Source organism: Bufo gargarizans, chromosome 5 (assembly GCF_014858855.1).
Source record: "Bufo gargarizans isolate SCDJY-AF-19 chromosome 5, ASM1485885v1, whole genome shotgun sequence".
Classification (NCBI taxonomy): Eukaryota; Metazoa; Chordata; class Amphibia; order Anura; family Bufonidae; genus Bufo; species Bufo gargarizans.
Window position 1 is genome coordinate 273,434,373 of NC_058084.1, and position 23,482 is coordinate 273,457,854.

The following is a 23,482-nucleotide window of genomic DNA, read 5'->3' on the forward strand; positions in this document are numbered from 1 at the left end:
CACCCAACAGGTTAACAAAGATCCGACCAGGGGGGCGGCGCTGCGATCCCCTGGGGGGCGGGGGACGTGCGGGCGGGAAGAATTCGCGCCGCGAGACGTTCCCGCCCCCTCCAATCGAGGCCGGGATGTTGCGGCCTAGTAGGTCCCAAAGCCGGGGCCTAGATTTTTGCGGCGCCCGGCCGGCCAAGAGGCAGCGACGGCGAGCCGGGACCTGGAGGGAGCCGGCTGACCCATGTACCAACGGCCGCGGGTGCCCACCCCGCGGGCCGGCAGAGACAGAGGACCAGAACAGCAGGCCAAAGCCTGGGTCAAAGATTGCGGCACCCGGCCGACCCGATGCATCAGCAGTCGGCCGGGGCCTGTCGGAGCATCGCGTTCCACATGCAGGCCGCGAGGTCCTGCGTCCGGCAGCGTCTGGAGCGGGCCTTTGGCCCTAGCACACCGGTAAGGAGGGAGACCCTGGAGTCCAGCACTGCGCCCCCTGCCCCAATGGACAGGCCCCCGTAGAGGAGAGACAGGGGCAGCTAGCGCGGGCCCCCTGTACTGAACTGCGACCGGCAAGGGGGAGGGTCGGCATAACCCCTGTGTTAGGGGCAGCTAGGAGCAGGTCTCTGGCTCTATATTCCTCCACAGCAATGTCATGCTCACCCCTGTGCAATCCCCTATGGAGGGGCATTGTATTGTCGCCCTGCGGTCACCAGTATGGTGGTGGTGTGGGGCTATATAATTATTAGGCAACAGCTAGAAATGAGCGACAGCCCAGGAGTCAGAAACATGGCTGTTCACCTACGGCACCCAGGGGTCAGCGTAGGTCCAGCCGGGACCAGCATGGGAGTCCAGCACGCAGGAGGCCAGGGAGGGGGACGTAGGGCTGGAGAAGCCTCTCTCTTACCACAGCCGTCTTCACCCTCCGTCCGTTCCAGCAGGGTCGCCCCTTCAGCTACTGGCACCGTAGTGGCAGGACGCTGGAGAGGGACTTGGCGTGCGGGCGACCCTTGCGCTGGCGGGATGCAGGGGAGCTGGGCTGCCCTGGTCCACCTTGCCTTCTGTGGGGGAGGCAGCAGTGCGGAGACCGGCACTGGCGCAGCTCAACCCCGGGAGAACAGAGAGGTCTAGTGCGTCTCTGTTGTCCCTGATGATCTGGAACAAAAAGAAATCAAAAAGTAAAAATCAAAAAGTGAAACAAAAGGAGAAAACAGCCCTGCAGTAGCAGGGAGTGTCTTGCCTCCTTGGACACTAAGCAAAAACTGGCAGTCTCTCTCTCCAGGCTGAGGGTATAGCTGTGGAGGAGGGGCTTAACAGTCTTCACTTAGTGTCACGCCTCCTATGGAGATGAGCTATACCCAAGGTCTTCTGTGTCCCCCAAGGAAACTGGGCGAGAAAAATGGACTTCTGAAAATAGCCAAGTAAGTGTGCCCAGCTATTTTTGGAATTTCCATAGCAGTGAAGGGAGAGATGTGCAGCCTACTATCCATTTACTGCAGCATGCAACAAGGTCCCATTCTTGACATAGGAGGGGTACAAGATGGGGACTCTCACCTATGGGACATTTATGGAATATCTTGTGGCTAGGCCAAAAAAGCCCAAAAGGGAAGACAAATTGTGCATTTTGTAGAAAAAGCTAAAAATGATTATTATGGCAAATGGAGCTGTAACTATTTACTGCAGTTGTTTTTGTTTCATGGTAAAACTTGATCCAGGGATGTATTCTGCTATATTTTGAGTATTAAGACAATGGGCTACTGGAGTACAGGAGTTCCTTTTTGACCGCTTAAACAGATTGTCTGGTTTCATGATGCCGATTTCTTGTACTCAGAATGGGACATCAATTTGAAATCAGCTGTTTGAAGAGTCTGCATCGCTTTTGCAGGTGCTGTGTCCTCTTTCCTGTTGACTTGCACGCTGTCAGGTTTGCAGCATCAGTGCAGGGTAATGACAGGTTCCTCTCCCATTCACCACTGGGGAGAGTAAGTTGTAATTACCCTGCACTGCAGCTACAAAGCTGACAGCGAGCAAGTGAACAGGAAAGAGGATGCATCACTGGTACAAGCACCAAAGCCTTTTCAAACAGCTGATCGGTGGGGGTGTCAGGAGTCGGACCCCTACCAACCTGAATTTGATGACCTGCCTTAAAAATAGGTAATCAAAATCCTGAAACTGGACATTTAACCCCTTCAGGACCCTGCCATTTTTCACATTAAGGACCAGGCCATTTTTTGCATATCTGACATGTATCACTTTATGTAGTGATAACTTTAAAATGCTTTTACTTATGCAGGCCATTCTGAGATTGTTTTCTCGTCACATATTGTACTTTGACAGTGGCAAATTTGAGTCAAAATATTTCATTTTTATTTATAAAAAATACCAAATTAACCAAAAATGTATTTAAAAAAATTGCCAATTTTCACAATTTCAATTTCTCTGCTTTTAAAACATATAGTGATACCTCCTAAAATAGTTATTACTTTACATTTCCCAAACTTCATGTTTGGATTATTTTGTAAATAACAATTTCTATTTTTCGGACGTTGGAAGGCTTAGAAGTTTAGAAGCAAATCTTAAAATTTTTACAGGGGTTGTCCGGGTTCGGAACTGAACCCTGACATACCCTTATTTTCACTCAGACAGCCCCCCCTGAGGCTAGCATCGGAGCATCTCGTGCTCCGATGCGCTCCCTTGCCCTGCACTAAATCGCGCAGGACACGGGCTCTTTTGTTTTAAATAACACACTACCGGGCGGAAACTTCCGCCCAGCAGTGTGTTCGGTGACGTCACCGGCTCTGAGGTGCGGGCTTTAGCTCTGCCCTAGCCATTTTACTGGTTAGGGCAGAGCTAAATCCCGTCCATCAGTGCCGGTGACGACACCGGGGTTCCTGGCAGCCCCAAGGAGAGCCCCGGTACGTCACCGGATCTCCCAAAAATACCTTTGCAGGGCAAAGGAGAGCATCGGAGCATAAACTGCTCCGATGCTCATGTTAGGGGGGCGGCCGGGGTGAAAATGAATTTTTAAGGACAAGTTCAGGTCTGAAGTCACTTTGCTGGGCTTACATAATAGAAACCACCCATAAATGGCCCCATTTTAGAAACTACACCCCTCAAGGTATTCAAACCTGATTTTACAAACTTTGTTAACCATTCAGGTGTTTCACAAGAATTAAAGGAAAATGTAGATGTCATTTCAGAATTTCACTTTTTTGGCAGATTTTCCATTTGAATCAATTTTTGTCCGCTAACAAAGCAAGGGTTAACAGCCAAAAATAACTCAATATTTATTACCCTGATTCTGTAGTTTACATGAACACACCATATGTCGTCGTAAACTGCTGTATGGGCACACGGCAGGGCGCAGAAGTAAAGGAACGTCAGAAGGATATTGATACTTTGGAGAGAGTTCAGAGAAGAGCTACTAAACTGGTACATGGATTGCAGGATAAAACTTACCAGGAAAGATTAAAGGACCTTAACATGTATAGCTTGGAAGAAAGACGAGACAGAGGGAATACGATAGAAACTTTTAAATACATAAAGGGAATCAACAAGGTAAAGGAGGAGAAAATATTTAATGGAAGAAAAACTGCTACAAGAGGACATAGTTTTAAATTAGAGGGGCAAAGGTTTAAAAGTAATATCAGGAAGTATTACTTTACTGAGAGAGTAGTGGATGCATGGAATAGCCTTCCTGCAGAAGTGGTAGCTGCAAATACAGTGAAGGAGTTTAAGCATGCATGGGATAGGCATAAGGCCATCCTTCATATAAGATAGGGCCAGCGGCTATTCATAGTATTTAGTATATTGGGCAGACTAGATGGGCCAAATGGTTCTTATCTGCCGACACATTCTATGTTTCTATGGAAGGCACATTTCACTGGGATAATTTTAAGTTGCCATGTCACATTTGAAGACCCCCTGATGCACCCCTAGAGTAGAAACTCCCAAAAAGTGACCCCATTTTGGAAACTACGGGATAAGGTGGCAGTTTTGTTGGTGCCATTTTACAGTACATATGATTTTTGGTTGCTCTATATTACACTTTTTGTGAGGCAATGTAACAAAAAATAGCTGTTTTGGCATTGTTTTTATTTTTTGTTTTTTACAATGTTCATCTAACAGGTTAGATCATGTGGTATTTTTATAGAGCAGGTTTTTACGGACGCGACAATACCTTTGTTTGTTTCAGTTAATCATAATAAAGCATTATTGAAAAAAAATACTTTTAGTGTCTCCATATTCTGAAAGCCATATTTATATTATTTTTTTTGGCGACTGTCTTATGTAGGGGCTCAATTTTTTCGATATTGGATGACGGTTTGATTGGGACTATTTTAGGGGGCATATGACTTTTTGATCGCTTGGTATTACACTTTTTGTGATGTAAGGTGACAAAAAAATTTTTTTTTTTTACGGTGTTCACCTGAGGTGTTAGGTCGTGAGATATTTTTATACAGCAGGTTGTTATGGACGCGGCAATACCTAATATGCATACTTTTTATGTTTATTTAAGTTTTACACAATAAAAGCATTTTTGAACAAAAAAAAATCATGTTTTAGTGTTTCCATAGTCTGAGAGCCATATTTTATTTTTATTTTTGGGGCGATTGTCTTATGTAGGGCTCATTTTTTGAAGGATGAGAAGACAGTTTGATTGGTACTATTTTAGGGTGCATATGACTTTTTGATCGCTTGGTACTACACTTTTAGTGTAGGTGACAAAAAATGATTGTTTTAGCACAGTTTTTTTTACTTTTTTCTACAGCGTTTAGGTGAGGGGGTAGATCATGCAATATTTTTGTAGAGCCAGTCGTTACGGACTTGGCAATACTCAATATGTCTGGTTTCATTTATTTTTTATTTTTATTTTTTACAATTTTATGTGTTTTATTTTGTGATTTATATATATTTTTTTACTTGAAACTAATTTTTTTCATTATGAAAAACACTTTTTTTATTTTTATTTTTTCCCCACTCTGGGACTTCATCTTCTGGGGTCTGATCCCCTCTGCAATGCATTACAATACAACCTGTATTGTAATGCATTGGCTGTCAGCTTTTAAGGGCTGGATCTCACAGGCTTCTGTAGAAGGCGAGCTCCGATGCCTATGGAAGGCATGGGGCTGCCTTCTCTGCCATTAGGTCCCCGCCACTGCAGTGGGGGGAACTGATGGGGAAGCGGAGGGCACCCATACCCTCCACATGTCGCGGTCAACTTTGACCGCGGCATACAAGGGGTTAACATGCCGGCATCAGTGTTTTCACCGATGCCGGTGTATGCAGCAGGGGCCCGCCTGTGAGTGACTGCCGGGTCCATGCCACTGATCAGGCGGGTGCAGCCCCTGCACCCGACCCCGATCAGCCCGCCGTACATGTACGGCGTTGGTCCTTAAGTCACGTTCACCAGTACCATACATGTACGGCGCGGGTCCTTAAGGGGTTAAAGTGAAATGATTAAATAATTTAATCAAGCTCTAATAATAATATTAATAATAATATTGTAAACCAGCTATAATAATAATATTGTAAACCAGCTCTTATAATAATAATAACAATATAAAGTAAACAGGCTCTTATAGGCAGGGACATTTCTTCCATCAGTCTGGTGGTTTTTATTTCATTTACTTGTCATTCTGTTACTTTACTAATTGTAATGTGCTGCATATAAAAAAGGATTATTATGGATTAAACTGGATGGATCTGTTGCAAACTACATTAAGCCACTAGGTGTCATTGTTGACCAAGATTTTACGTTACCTTGTCATCAGAAATAAGAAAGTCTTCAACTTCATTTTCACCAATTCTTAATCCATCAGCCAGTTTGGAGACCAAATACTTATGTCTTGCATCCAACTGAGCTCTTCTCTCATCTTTTGTAACTTTAGCTAGTTTTGCCATTTCCTTTCTGGCTTCATTAGAAAGTACATTGTTCTTTTTTCCTGCTGGCTGTAAAATAAAAAAATAAAAAATAAAATCATAAAAGCATGATTCTCACAATCGTGATCGGCCCAGGAAACATAGTCAGTGTGTCCATGCGTTTTTTCCTGTTGTATGGGACTTCTACTTGCTCACTGTAGGTACTGTATAAATATAAATGGCTACTTACTGGAATTGGTGCAGTAGGAGAGGACACAGTATTGGCTGATCCTGGTGCCAAGCTTGGCCTCTTTGCTGCCCCTCGACGTCTCTGACCCTTGGTCTCTGCATCTGTCAAAGACATATCAAATGGATAAACAACATCTACATAGGTCCACTGATATAACTTATCCGTCATTTATACTACATCAATACAAGATTTTTCAGTAATAGGCTGTCACATCCAGTTACCATATATATACACAAATCTATAAAACTGTTTCAAAGATACAGGATATGTTGATAATCTGAAGTTATCCCCTCACCGCAGGATAGTGTCTATAGTGTGCAGGAAATCAATTACCCTACATACTACAAAACACTTTACAACACTATAATGCCAAGCATACATTTCCGCTAAGACAAATAATAATAAATACATTCACATATACCAGGAATGTAAAGTGCAGTATAATAACACTCACTATAGTCATAATAATTACCATTAGCTACAGGAAAATATGGTCTATCGAAAGGAACACACAGGGTAGAATGTATCATGATGGGACTGATACACATGACCATGATCGGCCCAGGAAACACGGTCCTTGTGTTGGCTGTAACTCCCCTGACCGGTACTGACTGTATCAGAGTGTTTATGATGCAGGCAGGTCATACAGTATGTGATTGTGGATCTATTGCACTGTGCTCACATCACCTCCTCAGTTCAGTACAATAGATCATAAGATGAGGCCGACACACTGACTATGTTTCCTGGGCCGATCACGATTGTGAGAATCATGCTAAGGCTACTTTCACACTCGCAGGATCTGCACAGACGGATCCGTTCAGATAATACAACTGCATGCAGTTCAGAACGGATCCCAACGGATCAGAAACTCTCAAAAAGTGACACAATTTTGGAGATTATGGGGATGATGTGACTGTTTTATCGGTACTATTTTGGGGTACACATGATTTTTGATCACTCGATATTATGCTTTTGTGAGGCAAGGTAACCAAAAAATGGGTGTTCTGGCACCATTTTTATTTTTTGTTTTTGACGGTGTTCACCTGAAAGGATAGACCATGTGATATTTTTATAGAGCAGGTCGTTGTCGACACAGCAATACATGCTGCATTGTACTACATTGACAGTGTGCCTGCGAGACCCCATCTGGAGCCTGGGCCTCATAGGCTTCCGTACATTACAGAACCCAAGGCCTTTGCATGGCCTGGGGTTGCCATGGCAGCCATTGACCCCCTGTCACTGCAATACAGAGGGCCGATGGAGAGGCAGAGGAAGCTCTCTCCCTCTGCGAAACACGTATATGCCGCAGTCAGAGTTGATCACGGCATATAAGGGGTTAATCTATTCAGCTTGTCTTACTTTTTTTTTTGTCCCCTAAGAGGACTTGAAGCCACTATCTTTTGATCACTTGTACTATACACTTTACAATTGACTACAATGGTTAGAAAGGCTAAGCAGCAAATACATTTTTGAGGTGCCTAAAACAAGTAAGATAATGATAGATTTCTATTGTATATTGAAAGCATACTTCCCAACTGTATTGCTGCATGGTATGGTAGTTGTACTATAATTAATCACAAATTGTAACAATGGGTGGTTAAGACTGGGTGTTCATTTACTGTCGATTGAGCCTTTACCGTAAGAGATGTGTGGGGAATTTTAAAGGATATTGATCATCCGAATCACAGCTTGTCAGAATAATTTCTTTGGGTAGGTGCTATAAATGTCATCAGTACTGTACCAAAAGGTAAGGAGGAGTTTTTTCCCTGTAATATTGTTAAATCAAGAAATGCCGTTTTAAAATGTTATTGTAGATGTCACTTTTGTGTTCTGTGTTTCATTGGCTATGTATTGTACTTGCTCAATCGAATCTAATCATCTGAGGGTTAAACTGCAGGTATCTGAGTTATCTCTGATCCCATCAGTGAGACCTGGGTGGCTGATGTATAATACAGCCCGCACCATCACCATGACATAATAGTATGTTACAGTGCATTAAGTGGCTAATGAGGTGGACAGAGGACTACGTTGTAAAATGGGTTCATCTTCCTAGCAGATCATGCACCATAAAAGAAAATAACTGGCGTAGATTTGTGGTTTAGTTTATGCCAGAATCGGACATAAATGATAGCAAATCTGTTGGTGTGCGGGAGGCCACGCCCCATTCCACTACTTGTTTCAAAAGAGCAGAATAAAAATGGAAAAAGTAGCATTTCTTTAAAGCAAAATGACACTTGTGCCCAAAAAAAATGGTGACTCCTGTATGGCGGAAACTGTCGTACACCCTTGATCAGCCCCCCTAACCTGTAATGAAAGGTATAGGTATATTGTAGCATGTACACTATAAAGTGGGTGAGCAGTCTGGAAGCCTATGAGAGGCACTGATACTAACAACTCTCTGCATAGTTCTCAGTTTACTCGGGTCTCATGTATCATTTCAGACCCATCTATGCTTCAGAGCCAGCTTCACAATGAGTCTACCAAGTTCAGAGAAGGGAATTATCCTACGGGAGCCCTACCAATCATAAGGACAGGGACAGAGAAGGGAGCAGCAGGTTGTGCATGTGCACAGAGAAAGGATTTCCAGATAACCATATACCACCCCCACACACACATATGCATTATACACACACACACACACACTGGCCACCCTGGTAAAGTAATACTCTCTCTCACTTTCACAGGGATTACTTGCCTTATCTTAACTGTTAATCAGTGTTGCTGAGATTTGTGCATATTTTGGTTGTCATAGTAACAAGAGACATTTACACAGTTTAGTAATGAACATCTATAATCACACACCACTTTGTGTACTTTCATATTTAATATTGAAAAGTCAATTTTGAGATTCAGAAAGAAGAAATTACTGTTAGCACCTTCCATTTGGACCGTAAGCAAACCTAAAAAATGGGTTTATTATAAAGAATGCAGGTCTAGTGCCAGAGTGCCCCGAAAATACAATGACAGTCACAAAGCCTCCATATAAAGCAAAGCCCACCCACCCCTTAGCATTAGCTACCTTCTTGTCTCACAGGGAAAAACCTGCCTGAACCAGATGAAGCATCAGTCATGGAGTAAAGAATCTCAGTGGGTGATGCTGCCTCCTACTGGCTGAACTTGTCATACATTATAGCTATTATATATCAAAGACAACAAAAACTACCCACCCATAAAAACCTACACTACTATGTTTGTATACTTAACAAAAAAATAAAAAGCTGACTTGGCAACCAGGGGGAGGTTGTATTTGACTAGAGCAATGAGTTTGCATTTGGTTGGGACAATGTACGTGACGACTTGTGAGAAAAGTAGAAGATAATTTTATATAAAAAAAAGTAGAGGATACAGTAGCTGTCCATTTGGGAATTATGGAATACAATAAATATTAATATATAATAGATAATACAGGGTGGCCCACAAAACATAGCCCGCCTCCAATATCTCCAAATCAAACTGCCTAACAGTAAGGCCCCTTTCACACAAGCGAGTTTTCAGCGCGGGTGCGATACGTGAGGTGAACGCATAGCACCAGCACTGAATCCGGACTCATTCATTTCAATGGGGACGTGCACATGAGCGGTGATTTTCACGCATCACTTGTACGTTGCGTGAAAATCGCAGCATGCTCTATATTCTGTGTTTTTCACGCAGCCCTGGCCCCCATAGAAGTGAATGGGGCTGCGTGGTGCGAGTTTCCCTGAACGCACCCTGAACACATCCGGAGCCAATCCGTATCATTCGTGTGAAAGGGGCCTAAGGGTCCATTTGCACGTCCGCAACTGTTTTGCAGTCGGAAAATTGCGGATCCGCAAAACACGGACACCGGCCATGTGCGTTCCGCATTTTGCGGACCACATATGGCCGGCACTATAATAGAAATGCCTTTTCTTCTCTGTGGCTGCGGACAAGAATAGGACATGTTCTATATTTTTTTTCGCGGGGCCTCAGAACGGAAGTGCGGATAGCACACACTGTGCCGTCCACATCTTTTGCGGTTCCATTGAAAATAAATATATCCGCACCCGTTCCGCAAAATTGCAGAACGGATGCGGACCAATTTTGTGGACGTGTGAATGGACCCTTAGGCCTCTTGCACACGAACATTTTCATTTTTTTACGTTTATGTTTCGTTTCTTGCATTCTGTATGCAAAACCATTCATTTCAATGGATTTGCAAAAAATAAAACGGAAGGTACTCCGCATGCCTTTCGTTTTCGTATTTCCGTTCTGTTCAAAGATAGAACATGTCCTATTATTGTCCGCATAACGGACAAGGATAGAACTGTTCTATCAGGGGCCAATTGTTCCGTTCCGCAAAAAACGGAATGCACATGAACGTCATCCGTATTTTTTGCGGATCCGTTTTCTGCGGACCGCAAAATATTTAGAGACCTGCAAGAGACCTTAATCTGTCTTAGTTGTTCATAGCAACCAATCACAGCTCAGAGTTCATTTTTTCAGAGCCCTGTAGAACTCAGATTGGTTGCTATTGGCAAATAAGAGATTTACTGTTAGGCAGTTTGATTTTGAGATATTGGAGATGGGCTACTTTTTTGTGGGCCACCCTGTACATAGTTTACAATTCTAATCTGGCTAAAGCCTATCACAAAACTCTAGTTCTCTAGCTCTCTAGCTCTATGACGTGGGTTCTCCTGTGTGTAGAAGATCTGATATATGGAACTACCATCTATATACAAATAGTTGAACCACTGCTTTCATTACTACAGTTCAGTTTACTGCAACCAAAGCAGTGATGCTTGGGTGGCATGAGAAGAACGGATTATGGCACCCAGTACTACAAATATGAAGCATAGATAAACTGGGAGGGGTACAAAGTATAATGGGAGCACTGGTTCACCTTTGTTAATAGAGATCAGTGGAGGATTTATAGGTTGATCTGTGTCTCCTTTAGATGCACTGCTGGGAGAGTCCACTTCAGTTTCCTCTTCTATAATGGGAGGAATGGGATCTTCTCCATCCACATCAGTTCTGTTGCCTTCATCCATACTGTATACCCTTAGGGATAGAAAACATTGGATGTTATGACCCAAATCCATATTAAACTGGTGTAAAGTAGAAATTACCCAGAACAACCAGTCAGATTCCACCTTTTATTTTTCACAGCTCCTTCGGAAAATGAAAGGTGGAATCTGATTGGTTGCTATGAGCAACTAAGGCAGTTCTACTTTACACCAGTTTGATAAATCTCCCCCATAGGATTTGAAATATTCTGTTAAACATTAAGGCCCCACTAGGATGACCGTATGGCCACCATGCCCCTGATGCAAACGCTGATCCGAAATACACGGGCACCGGTCGCGCGAACTCACAGACCTACTGACTTGAATGGGTCTGAGATCTGCAACATACGGCAAAAGATAGAACATGTCCTATCTTTTGCTGTGCGGAAGCACAAATCAGAAGTCCATGGAAGGGCTTCCAAGTGTTTCCTTGGGCTTCCAATCCATACCTATGCACGTGTTCTATCTTTTGTTGTATATTCCGGATCGCGTACCCATTCAAGTCAATGGGTCTGCACCACAGCACAGATTTCACATGGCCAGTGCCCGTGTATTGTGGACCCGCTGTTTGCAGTCTGCAGCTTGGGCACGGCGGCCATTATCTGAATGGAGCCCCAAAGGGTATTCTGGTTATATCCAGTTATCACCTATCACAGTGTAGGGAATAACTATTAGATCCAACTACTACGGCCAGCACCAATTACGAGAAAGGACGGGCTCTAACCTTTGGGGAACCCTGAGATAAATGGAGCAGCAGGTCCAGTATGCGCGCTGTCACTCCATTCATCTTATGGCACCGCTGAGTAACAACGCTCAGCTATTTCTGGCAGTCCCATAGAGATGAATGGACTGGCAGTGCACTGCAGCTCCGTTTATTTCAGGTATCCTCACAGGGGCGGGGTTCCTCTTCTAATGGGCTTTGGGGGTCCCAATTGTTGGATCTAGTTATCCTCTATGCTACAGATAGGGAAATAACTTGATAAAATCAGATAACCCCATTAGGTAATCTCTCACCACGATGCTGGACTAATACATGAGTAGTACTGCAGATATGGAGTCCGGATCATTACTGCCCCCACTCCCTGGCTGTCAGCGCTCAGAGCTGCAGTGAAATATATTGTCAGGGCTGCTGTACATGCGCACATAAGTCCTCTCCATTATGCTAGTACAGCATGGCAGTCCGCACTGTGAATTTCTGTGCAGATTTGAGCACTGAAAGTGGCATAATAGTGCATTAGGTAAAATGGTGACCTGGACTCCTTATCGGCAGTACAACGCATGTATCACTGTACATATCGTGCAGTTTCCCTTTAACAAAGATATTAGCAGCATTGTATCATTTTGCTAATTATAGAGGGGATTTATAAATACTCATATAATTTGAAGCAAAGGCAATTCTGTAATACTTATATTTATATATATATTTAATTGTAGGTTACAGGGAACTTTATGAACTGCAGTGCAATACCATACACTTATAACTGGCATCACTTGCTTTACAAGCAAGAGAAATATGGAAAAGATGTAATATTATATGGCGTTAAAGAAAAACAGTGCACAACTACTAACATAGTGAAGAAAAAAAATCGGCCTTGGTCCTCATGCACACGACCGTGGTGTGTTTTTGCGGAACGGCACGGACAGCCTTCAATATAAATGCCTATTGTTGTCCGCAAAGTGCGGACAAGAATAGGACATGTTATATTTTTTAGCGGGGCCACGGAACGGAGCAACGGATGCAGACAGCATACGGAGTGCTGTCTGCATCTTTTGCGGCCCCATTGAAGTGAATGAGTGCGCATCCGAGTCGCCAAAACGGCGGCTCAGATGCAGACCCAAACCACGGCTGTGTGCATGAGGCCTTTCTTTTACAGAGGTTTTCTCACATCAGCAAGTTAAAGGGGTTGTCTGGTTTTTACTGTTGATGACCTATCCTCAGGATAGGTCATCGATATAAGATTGGAGGGAGTATGACTCCCGGCACCCCCACCATTTAGCTGTTTGAAGAGAAAGCAGTGCTCATACAAGTGCTGTCTTCTCTTTATTGTTTAACTGTTCGCCGTCGCAACTGCCGCAGTGAGCAGGTGTAATTAGATGTCAGCTATCCTATTCACTTCAATGGGACGGCTGTCTCCTGTTCAAGTGTATATTACACTGAAGTGACTAGGACAGTCTAGTTGCAATTACACTTGCTCACTGCTGCAGTTGCGACAGCGAGCAGTTAAACAATGAAGAGAAGGCAGAGCTCGTATAAGCACTGTTTTCTTTTGAAATAGCTGATCGGCAGGGGTACCAGGAGTCAGACCCCGCTGATCTGATATTGATTACTTATCCAGATAAGTCATCAATCCACAACCTGTTTAAGATAAGGTATTTACTAATGAATTGCCATTATCCATATTGCCTCCTTTGCTGGCTGGATTCATTTTCCACCACATCATACACTGCTCGTATTCAGGAACTACAACCATCCTGCAATCCAGGAGCAGTGGCCGTGCTTGCACACAACAGAAAAAAATAATAATAGTGCACAAGCACAGCCATCGCTGCTGGATTGCAGTGTGGCGGTAACACCTGGAAACAAGCAGCGTATAATGCAATGGAAAAATGAACCAGGCCAGCAAATGAAGCAATATGGATAATAACAATACATTAGAAAGTACAAACCGGATTCCAAAAAAGTTGGGACACTATACAAATCGTGAATAAAAACTGAATGCAATGATGTGGAGGTGCCAACTTCTAATATTTTATTCAGAATAGAACATAAATCACGGAACAAAAGTTTAAACTGAGAAAATGTACAATTTTAAGGGAAAAATATGTTGAATCAGAATTTCATGGTGTCAACAAATCCCAAAAAAGTTGGGACAAGGCCATTTTCACCACTGTGTGGCATCTACCCTTCTTCTTACAACACTCAACAGACGTCTGGGGACCGAGGAGACCAGTTTCTCAAGTTTAGAAATAGGAATGCTTTCCCATTCTTGTCTAATACAGGCCTCTAACTGTTCAATCGTCTTGGGCCTTCTTTGTTGCACCTTCCTCTTTATGATGCGCCAAATGTTCTCTATAGGTGAAAGATCTGGACTGCAGACTGGTCATTTCAGTACCCGGATCCTTCTCCTACGCAGCCATGATGTTGTGATTGATGCAGAATGTGGTCTGGCATTATCTTGTTGAAAAATGCAGGGTCTTCCCTGAAAGAGATGACGTCTGGATGGGAGCATATGTTGTTCTAGAACCTGAATATATTTTTTTGCATTGATGGTGCCTTTCTAGACATGCAAGCTGCCCATGCCACACGCACTCATGCAACCCCATACCATCAGAGATGCAGGCTTCTGAACTGAGCGTTGATAACAACTTGGGTTGTCCTGAATCGTGACTCGTCTGACCACAGAACAGTCTTCCATTTTGCCACACTCCATTTTAAATGATCCCTGGCCCAGTGAAAACGCCTGAGCTTGTGGATCTTGCTTAGAAATGGCTTCTTCTTTGCACTGTAGAGTTTCAGCTGGCAACGACGGATGGCACGGTGGATTGTGTTCACTGACAATGGTTTCTGGAAGTATTCCTGAGCCCATTCTGTGATTTCCTTTACAGTAGCATTCCTGTTTGTGGTGCAGTGTCGTTTAAGGGCCCGGAGATCACGGGCATCCAGTATGGTTTTACGGCCTTGACCCTTACGCACAGAGATTGTTCCAGATTCTCTGAATCTTCGGATGATGTTATGCACAGTTGATGATGATAGATGCAAAGTCTTTGCAATTTTTCGCTGGGTAACACCTTTCTGATATTGCTCCACTATCTTTCTGCGCAACATTGTGGGAATTGGTGATCCTCTACCCATCTTGGCTTCTGAGAGACACTGCCACTCTGAGAAGCTCTTTTTATACCCAATCATGTTGCAAATTGACCTAATTAGTGTTAATTGGTCTTCCAGCTCTTCGTTATGCTCAAATTTACTTTTTCCAGCCTCTTATTGCTACTTGTCCCAACTTTTTGGGGATTTGTTGACACCGTGAAAATTTGAATCAACGTATTTTTCTTTAAATTGATACATTTACTCGGATTAAATGTTTGATCTGTCATCTACGTTCTATTACAAATATAATATTGACATTTGCCATCTCCACATCATTGCATTCAGTTTTTATCCACAATTTGTTTAGTGTCCCAACTTTTTTGGAATCCGGTTTGTACCTCATATTAAGTACGTTAAGAATATGGAATCCGTCCTACTGTAAAACGTATGGCCCCCACAGAGGTCTTTCTGAAGTTTCGGCAGATATTGAAGTCCACAATCCTAACAAAGCTTTTAAAAGAACCTGATTCGCTCAACGCTAATGATAAATGTAATTTGCTGAAGCGAGACAACCTGCAAATTTACTAGGATTCACGCTTGAAAACAGGAGTATTTTTTACTCCAGGGAAACAGAGGGGGAAATTTATTAAAACTGGTGTAAAAGCAGAAATGTTTAGTTGCCCATAACAACCAATCAGATTCCACTTTTCATTCTTCAAAGGAGCTCTGAAAAAAGAAATGTGGAATCACAAATGAATTATTCATATTTGAGACATACCCTGGGTAAGGTTTATCAAATAGTTTATTTGCAAATGCCTATGCAGGCGCTGAACCTATCTTGTCCCAGGTGAAAATTTAATACTTCACTTTTATTATTATTTGGGTGAAAAAACTTGCTTTATACCTTTATTTAATTTTACTCAATGAACCAAATAATAGAAAAAGATTAAAAATACAGTAAACACTCCACTGCGTGGGCAAATGATGCTCAGTGAGTCAGGAGGGAGAGCACGTGCACTATCTCTCACCCCTGTCACTTATAGGCAGTTAGCTGCCTTCATGTCGCTTGCAGTGACACCTTCATCTAGGCCAGTGGTGGGCAAACTTTTTTGTCAACTGAGCCAAATATCGCCAAAACCATGAATGAATTTTTTTTGAGAGCCACATTTTTAAAACCTTAAATATATAGGAAGGAAGTGCATGCTGAAGTGAATGGGTCCATGATGCGGGCTGAACACGGCCGTGGGTCCAGGATCCGGGATAGGAGTGCTACAGAGTGCTTCCGTGGTGCTTCTGGCTGTGCCTCCGCACCGCAAAAAAGAAGCGCATGCAGGTACACTGACTCTGAAAGGAGGTAGAAGGAGGTACACTGACTCTGACTTGTAGGCCTGCAGCGGTGTTCTGTCTCTGGCAGATTTCACTGCCCGGGAAGTTTTCAATACCCCGCGTCACTTCCTCCTCGTTCCGACGTCTGCTCTGGAAGGAGGTGCGTACTGCCGGCCCTACTGTGATGCGCGTGCGCTAATACTAGTTAGCGAACACGCCCTCTCTTGCTTTGTGGAAAGCAAATGCGTCCCACAGGCAAGATTTGATTCCTCTGTAGTGCAGGATGGGTTGCCGTGGGAAAGAGCCGCATTGAAGGGTCTAAAGAGCCGCTTGTGGCTCGCGAGCCGCACTTTGCCGACCACTGATCTAGGCTAAGTTGTGGGAGCTGAACTCACTCTTCCCACTTCTAATACAGCACATGGATGATACCATATGTTAGCTGACCTCTGTCTATCCCTTTGGTGGTGCACACTGCGTACATAACATTCACGGTTTGAATGCCGTGTCACACTGCTAAACTACTCTAGCTTTGATAAGTAGGCCATCCGGACTACTGCTAACTAACTAACTAACAGTGGAGTGGCTTGCCCAGGGGGGCAGATTTAGCTTTTAAATCAGCAATCCACTCCACTGTTAGTTAGTTAGCAATAGTCCGGATGGCCTACTTATCAAAGCTAGAGTAGTTTAGCAGTGTGACACGGCATTCAAACCGTGAATGTTATGTACGCAGTGTGCACCACCAAAGGGATAGACAGAGGTCAGCTAACATGGTATTATCCATGTGCTGTATTAGAAGTGGGAAGAGTGAGTTCAGCTCCCACAACTTAGCCTAGATGAAGGTGTCACTGCAAGCGACATGAAGGCAGCTAACTGCCTATAAGTGACAGGGGTGAGAGATAGTGCACGTGCTCTCCCTCCTGACTCACTGAGCATCATTTGACCACGCAGTGGAGTGTTTACTGTATTTTTAATCTTTTTTTTATTATTTGGTTCATTAAGTAAAATTAAATAAAAGGTATAAAGCACGTATTTTAACCCAAATAATAATAAAAGTGAAGTATTAAATTTTCACCTGGGACAAGATAGGTTCAACGCCTGCATAGGCATTTGTAAATAAACTATGAATCACAAATGATAAGACATGTCTGTAATTTTGCTGTATCCTGCGGATAGTGGACCCATTGAAGTCAATGGGTCTGCATCCGCAGCACGAAGTGCACATGACCAGTGCCCATGCATTGCTGACAGCAGAAATGTTTAGTTGCCCATAACAACCAATCAGATTCCACTTTTCATTCTTCAAAGGAGCTCTGAAAAAAGAAATGTGGAATCACAAATGAATTATTCATATTTGAGACATACCCTGGGTAAGGTTTATCAAATAGTTTATTTGCAAATGCCTATGCAGGCGCTGAACCTATCTTGTCCCAGGTGAAAATTTAATACTTCACTTTTATTATTATTTGGGTGAAAAAACTTGCTTTATACCTTTATTTAATTTTACTCAATGAACCAAATAATAGAAAAAGATTAAAAATACAGTAAACACTCCACTGCGTGGGCAAATGATGCTCAGTGAGTCAGGAGGGAGAGCACGTGCACTATCTCTCACCCCTGTCACTTATAGGCAGTTAGCTGCCTTCATGTCGCTTGCAGTGACACCTTCATCTAGGCCAGTGGTGGGCAAACTTTTTTGTCAACTGAGCCAAATATCGCCAAAACCATGAATGAATTTTTTTTGAGAGCCACATTTTTAAAACCTTAAATATATAGGAAGGAAGTGCATGCTGAAGTGAATGGGTCCATGATGCGGGCTGAACACGGCCGTGGGTCCAGGATCCGGGATAGGAGTGCTACAGAGTGCTTCCGTGGTGCTTCTGGCTGTGCCTCCGCACCGCAAAAAAGAAGCGCATGCAGGTACACTGACTCTGAAAGGAGGTAGAAGGAGGTACACTGACTCTGACTTGTAGGCCTGCAGCGGTGTTCTGTCTCTGGCAGATTTCACTGCCCGGGAAGTTTTCAATACCCCGCGTCACTTCCTCCTCGTTCCGACGTCTGCTCTGGAAGGAGGTGCGTACTGCCGGCCCTACTGTGATGCGCGTGCGCTAATACTAGTTAGCGAACACGCCCTCTCTTGCTTTGTGGAAAGCAAATGCGTCCCACAGGCAAGATTTGATTCCTCTGTAGTGCAGGATGGGTTGCCGTGGGAAAGAGCCGCATTGAAGGGTCTAAAGAGCCGCTTGTGGCTCGCGAGCCGCACTTTGCCGACCACTGATCTAGGCTAAGTTGTGGGAGCTGAACTCACTCTTCCCACTTCTAATACAGCACATGGATGATACCATATGTTAGCTGACCTCTGTCTATCCCTTTGGTGGTGCACACTGCGTACATAACATTCACGGTTTGAATGCCGTGTCACACTGCTAAACTACTCTAGCTTTGATAAGTAGGCCATCCGGACTACTGCTAACTAACTAACTAACAGTGGAGTGGCTTGCCCAGGGGGGCAGATTTAGCTTTTAAATCAGCAATCCACTCCACTGTTAGTTAGTTAGCAATAGTCCGGATGGCCTACTTATCAAAGCTAGAGTAGTTTAGCAGTGTGACACGGCATTCAAACCGTGAATGTTATGTACGCAGTGTGCACCACCAAAGGGATAGACAGAGGTCAGCTAACATGGTATTATCCATGTGCTGTATTAGAAGTGGGAAGAGTGAGTTCAGCTCCCACAACTTAGCCTAGATGAAGGTGTCACTGCAAGCGACATGAAGGCAGCTAACTGCCTATAAGTGACAGGGGTGAGAGATAGTGCACGTGCTCTCCCTCCTGACTCACTGAGCATCATTTGACCACGCAGTGGAGTGTTTACTGTATTTTTAATCTTTTTTTTATTATTTGGTTCATTAAGTAAAATTAAATAAAAGGTATAAAGCACGTATTTTAACCCAAATAATAATAAAAGTGAAGTATTAAATTTTCACCTGGGACAAGATAGGTTCAACGCCTGCATAGGCATTTGTAAATAAACTATGAATCACAAATGATAAGACATGTCTGTAATTTTGCTGTATCTTGCGGATCGTGGACCCATTGAAGTCAATGGGTCTGCATCCGCAGCACGAAGTGCACATGACCAGTGCCCATGCATTGCTGACAGCTATTTGCGGTCCGCAGCATGGGCACGGAGCCCTTACGTTCGTGAGCATGGCCCCTTAGGGCTCTTTCACATGAGTAGATGCTGTGCGGGTAATCCGCTGCGTGAAAGAAAGCCAAGCCCCGTTCCTGACAGCACGGAGCATTAACATGATTGATAATGCTCCGTGTCTCTCTGTGATCTTTGTACCCAAAAAATCACTGTGAGAAATGTATCGAACTGTGATTTTGTAGTAAAAAGATCATAGAGGCATGAAGCATTATCAGTCATATTAATGCTCTGTGTCTCTGCTGTCCGGAACGGGGCTTGGCTGTCTTTCACGCAGCGGATTACCCGCAAAGGATCCGCTCGTGTGAAAGAGGAAAGAGCCCTTAAAGGGGTTTTCCAAGATTTTTTTTACTGATGAAATGACCTATCCTCTGGATAGGTCATCAGTATTTGATTGGTGGGGGTCCCGGGTGTCAGCTGTTTGAGAAGGAAGCGGCACTTGCAGTAGTGCAGTGGCCTTCTCTGTGCTTTTCCTAGGCCAACTAACAACACGTTGCCTAGGAACAGGATTCACTGTGAATGAGGCTGAGCATGATACCAAGCACAGCCGCTATACAATGTACAGTGCTGTGCTTGGTAAGCTGCAAGAAGGCAGCAGCGCTCACAGGAACACCTTCTCAAACAGTTAATCGGCGGGGGTCCCCACTGATCAGATACTGATGACCTATCCAGAGGATAGGTCATCTCATCAGTAAACATAATCTTGGAAAACCCTTAAGGGCTGTTTCACACGAGCGGATGCCGTGCGTGACATCCGCTGCGTGAATGACAGCCAAGACCCGATGCGGACAGCAGAAGCACGGAGCATTAACATGACTGATAATGCTCCGTGCCTCTCTGTGATCTCTTTACTACGAAATCACGGTGACAACTTTATCTCACTGTGATTTTGTAGTAAAGAGATCACAGAGAGGCACGGAGCATTATCAATCATGTTAATGCTCCGTGCTTCTGCTGTCCGCATCGGGTCTTGGCTGTCATTCACGCAGCGGATGTCACACACGGCATCCGCTTGTGTGAAACAGCCCTAACTTAAGTTACAGTATATCCAGATGGAACATATAAATTGCAGCAGCAAAGAAATCTGGTTATCCGCGGCAAAATGCACTCGAGTTAGGGCTCATACACACGACTGTAGCCTATAAAACACAGATACTGGCTATTTGAATTCTGCATTTTGTGGAACGGAGCGTACAAGAATAGGACATGTTCTAGCTTTCTGCAGAGTCATGGAACAGACATACAGATGAGAATGAAGTGAATGGGTCTGCATCTGAACCGCAAAAAATGTGGATCATATGTGGGGAAAAATGTTTTTGTGCATGAGCCTTAACAGTAAATGCAGGTTTGTTACAGATTTTGCTTGAAGTTCACCACAGTATAAACTGACATGTCAGTTTCCAAGTTTCCATTTTTTTTCTGCAGTGTGTGGATAGAATTTAGGAAAATCTGTGCGCTTGGAGTAAAAACTACACCAGCCCCTGACTCTTTCTGCGTCCATGGTCCTGGCTCCTGCCACTCCTAAGTTTCCAGGACGGCATAAAAAAAACACCCACTCGACTTTTTAATGCCAATAACACTTTGCTGGTGCTGTATTAGGATACATTCACACGACCGTGCCATCTTTTTGCGGTCCGCAAACTGCTGATCAGCAAAAACGGAAGCCGCCCGTTGTAGACATGCCTATTCTTGTCCACAAAACGGACAAGAATAGGACATGCTATATTTTTTTTGCGGGGCCACGGAGTGCTGTCCGCATCTTTTGCGGCTCCATTGAAGTGAATGGGTCTGCAGCCGAGCCGCAAAAACGGCCGCATGGATACGGACCCAAACAACGGCTGTGTGCATGAGGCCTAATGCTACATTTTTTCTGCAGAAAAACCGCTTGTAATCTGCAATGTGTGCAGTTACCCTATTGCATCCTTCAGGTTTTACCAAGAAACAAAAAGGCATATTCATCAATATAAATGTGACAAATCTTGAAACATGAAAAGAATAGCATTAATTGAGCTCTATAGTTATACAGCCCACCAGAGCTTGTCCTGTCACTTTCATATAGGAGGGAAAGGGGGCACGGCTTGTAAGACGTAAGCACAGGGAACCCTAAGAAAATCTATCATCATACGTACCTCTCTCTGTAGGGTTCCTATGCAGTGAGTGGCAAGGCTTGGTGTGTATGTGGCTTCTGTGACTGTTGCTGTTTGTTGTCATGACTTCCTTTTCTCTTTAGTGTTTAGCTGGTGTCATGGCAACTGCTGTAATGTGAGCTGCCCTCACTGGTGACAAGTGCAGGCATTAGCCATGCCTTTCTGGGGCCCTCCTCTAGAGTACTAGGTATTTATCATGCAGGGTTATATGCAGAGTGCCTGCCTGTTCTGTCCTCCATGAATGTACTGACTGAAGTCAGGAACAGAGAAGCGTTGCTTGTTGCCATGGGACCAGCGAGCTGCCGAGTACACAGGCAGGGGCCTGTATCCCAGCAATAGGCTGGATACATTGCTCCGTCTACGTCTTTAACCTCTTCATCAGCGCGTGTTACCGCCGTCTGAGGGGCTTTATACACTTCACGTTTGGGGTCCAGTTTATTTACCGATATTTGTTTTTCTTCTTAAAAATGCCCAACAGAAGGCAAAATCATATAAAAATGGCAATACAGTCCGTACATCATAAAAGTATGGCTACTTTCACACTCGCGTTTTGTGCGGATCCGTCAGAACGGATCCATTTGTATTATCTTTAACATAGCCAAGACGTTTTCTATTGTGCCACATTGTGTCAGAGAAAACAGTTCCGTTTGGCTCAGTTTCATCAGACGGACACCAAAACGTTGCAAGCAGCGTTTTGTTGTCCGTCTCCAAAGCGGAATGGAGACTGAACTGATGCATTCAGAGCGGATCCTTTTCCATTCAGAATGCAAACTGATCCGTTTTGGACCGCTTTTGAGAGCCCTGAACGGATCTCACAAACGGAAAGCCAAAACGCAAGTGTGAGAGTAGCCTATAACGTAAAGTGAATCACCTGTACTATGCTGCCCTCACAGAGTATAGTGACAGAGCCACATTTTTTAAGGGATTTGCAACTGTTTCAATCATAAAACAGTCACAAGTCCATCCGACAACTTTTAGTCACACAGCCGGTTTTACAGTGTTCGCAGTTGGGAGGGGTGTCAGGGGCCGTGCTGGGGCCAGGACTCCAGCCCTGGCAAATTTACTGAGGTATATTTATCAAGACTGGTGCAAAGGAAAACTGTCTTAGTTGCCCTTAGCAACCAATTAGAATCCCCCTTTCATTTTTCAGAGCTCCTTTAAAAAATGAAAGGTGGAATCTGATTGGTTGCTATGGGCAACTAAGTCAGTTCTGCTTTACACCAGTTTGATAAATCTCCCCCACTAACATTTACACCTGGAAACAGGCGTAAATGTTAGCAAAAAGCTATGACAGCCAGGCGCAAGGACTGCCATGGATGCACCTAATTTATGACAAGGTGCATACCTCATCATAAATCGTAGGGCAGCGCAAAGGGGACACTAAGACCGGCATAAATGTGCCCCAGTGAATTAGTGGTGAAGATTTATGTGAATTTCTGCAGCTATCCGCACCAAAATCCTAAATGTCTAATTTGGTGCAGTTTTGATGTGGTTTTGCAGAAGATGTGGTTTCAGCATGCTACGGTTTTATCTCCGGCGGAAAAAAACGGAAGACTTGCCTGAATACAGGATCCGGCATTTTTCCCATAGTAATGTATTAGTGCCGGAATGCCGGATCCGTCCTTCCGGTCTGCGCATGCTCAGACGAAAAAAAGGTGAAGAAAGTAAATGCCGGGTCCGTTTTGCCCTATGACACCAGAAAGACGGATCCGGCATTTCAATGCATTATTTTTTTGACTGATCAGGCATTTTTAAGACTGATAAGCAGTGATGGCCAGTTTGCAGTGTTTGCCGACGAACACATGCGATCTGCCATCTTTATTCCCAAGCCTGGAGATGCAGAGGTAAGTCCTTACCTGTGCCTGCGCCGCTCTGAAACA

General features: G+C 44.0%; 1 protein-coding gene across 2 annotated transcripts in view; it reads right to left on the minus strand.

The window, feature by feature from the left end:
- Window positions 1-23,482, minus strand: part of LOC122939661 (dynein axonemal heavy chain 5-like) — a 337,492-nt gene that overhangs the window by 260,930 nt on the left and 53,080 nt on the right. Inside the window, exons 1-4 of one of the 2 annotated variants that reach the window (XM_044295814.1) lie at window positions 21,585-21,636; window positions 10,956-11,113; window positions 6,098-6,198; window positions 5,749-5,937 (exon numbers count right to left, since the gene is read on the minus strand). In XM_044295814.1, coding sequence (XP_044151749.1) covers window positions 5,749-5,937; window positions 6,098-6,198; window positions 10,956-11,103 — 438 coding nt within the window. In that variant the 5' untranslated portion in view covers window positions 11,104-11,113; window positions 21,585-21,636. Of the gene's footprint in view, window positions 1-5,748; window positions 5,938-6,097; window positions 6,199-10,955; window positions 11,114-21,584; window positions 21,637-23,482 lie in introns of those variants that run through there. The other variant, XM_044295816.1, reaches the window with a different exon arrangement.